Source organism: Penaeus monodon, chromosome 22 (genome assembly GCF_015228065.2).
Source record: "Penaeus monodon isolate SGIC_2016 chromosome 22, NSTDA_Pmon_1, whole genome shotgun sequence".
In the NCBI taxonomy this organism is placed as follows: domain Eukaryota; kingdom Metazoa; phylum Arthropoda; class Malacostraca; order Decapoda; family Penaeidae; genus Penaeus; species Penaeus monodon.
This window is the reverse complement of record NC_051407.1, coordinates 37439173-37439942: the sequence shown is the minus strand read 5'-3', so window position 1 is coordinate 37439942 and position 770 is coordinate 37439173. Positions and strand designations below refer to the sequence as shown.

The 770-nt window shown below is 57.9% G+C and overlaps 1 protein-coding gene across 1 annotated transcript in view; it reads right to left on the bottom strand.

Annotated features, from left to right (window-relative positions):
• Positions 1–770, bottom strand: part of LOC119587111 (transmembrane protein 151B-like) — a gene marked incomplete in the record, with an annotated part of 49507 nt that overhangs the window by 2690 nt on the left and 46047 nt on the right. The window contains 1 exon segment of the mRNA XM_037935863.1: positions 495–704. Within this exon segment, the coding sequence (XP_037791791.1) occupies positions 495–704 (210 nt within the window).

The following is a 770-nucleotide window of genomic DNA, read 5'->3' as shown; positions in this document are numbered from 1 at the left end:
TAAACATTAACATATGCCCCGCAAAAGTATGTGTACCGATATTGGCCATGTACTTACGCATCAGTTATTTTTTTAAATAAGAAACATGAATGATCTTACACTCTAATAATACCAATAACGCATCATACTCCACACGCACACTCGGTAACCATAACCACACTAACAAAAAGTGTTCCGCCCTTCCCTTCTCGTGCTCCCTCCCCTTCCCTGGGAGCGAACGTACTAACCAAAAGTTCACTGCCCTTCTCCCCTCCTTCCCCTTCCCATCTCCTCCCTCCCTTCCCTCCCCTTCCCATCTCCCCCCTCTTTTCCCTCCCCAACTTCCCCTCCCTTCCCTCCCCATCTTCCTCTCCCTTCCCTCCCCATCTTCCTCTCCCTTCCCTCCCAAATACCCCCCTCCCGTCCCTTCCCTCCTCCTCATCCCCCTGCACTTCCCATCATCCCCCTCCCTCCCCTTCCCACTTTCCCCCCCTCCCCCCACTCCCTCCCCTCACCTGGTAGTGCACATACGCCGTGTTGTACTCCACGATCAGCCTCAGCGGCCACGACAGGAGCAGCAGCGACGCGACCCAGAACACGGAGTGGCGCGTGTACCACGGCAGCCGCTTCGTGTCCCGCCGCGCGATCACGAACTCGCGGAAGTTGACGTTGGTCAGGTCCAGGCCCTCACGCATCTCCATGTAGTCGTCGCGGCGCTCGTTCTCCTGCGGGAGGCCGGGGGAGGGGGCGGGTTTTGGAAGGAGTGCCTGGGCGGGTTTTGGAAGGAGTGG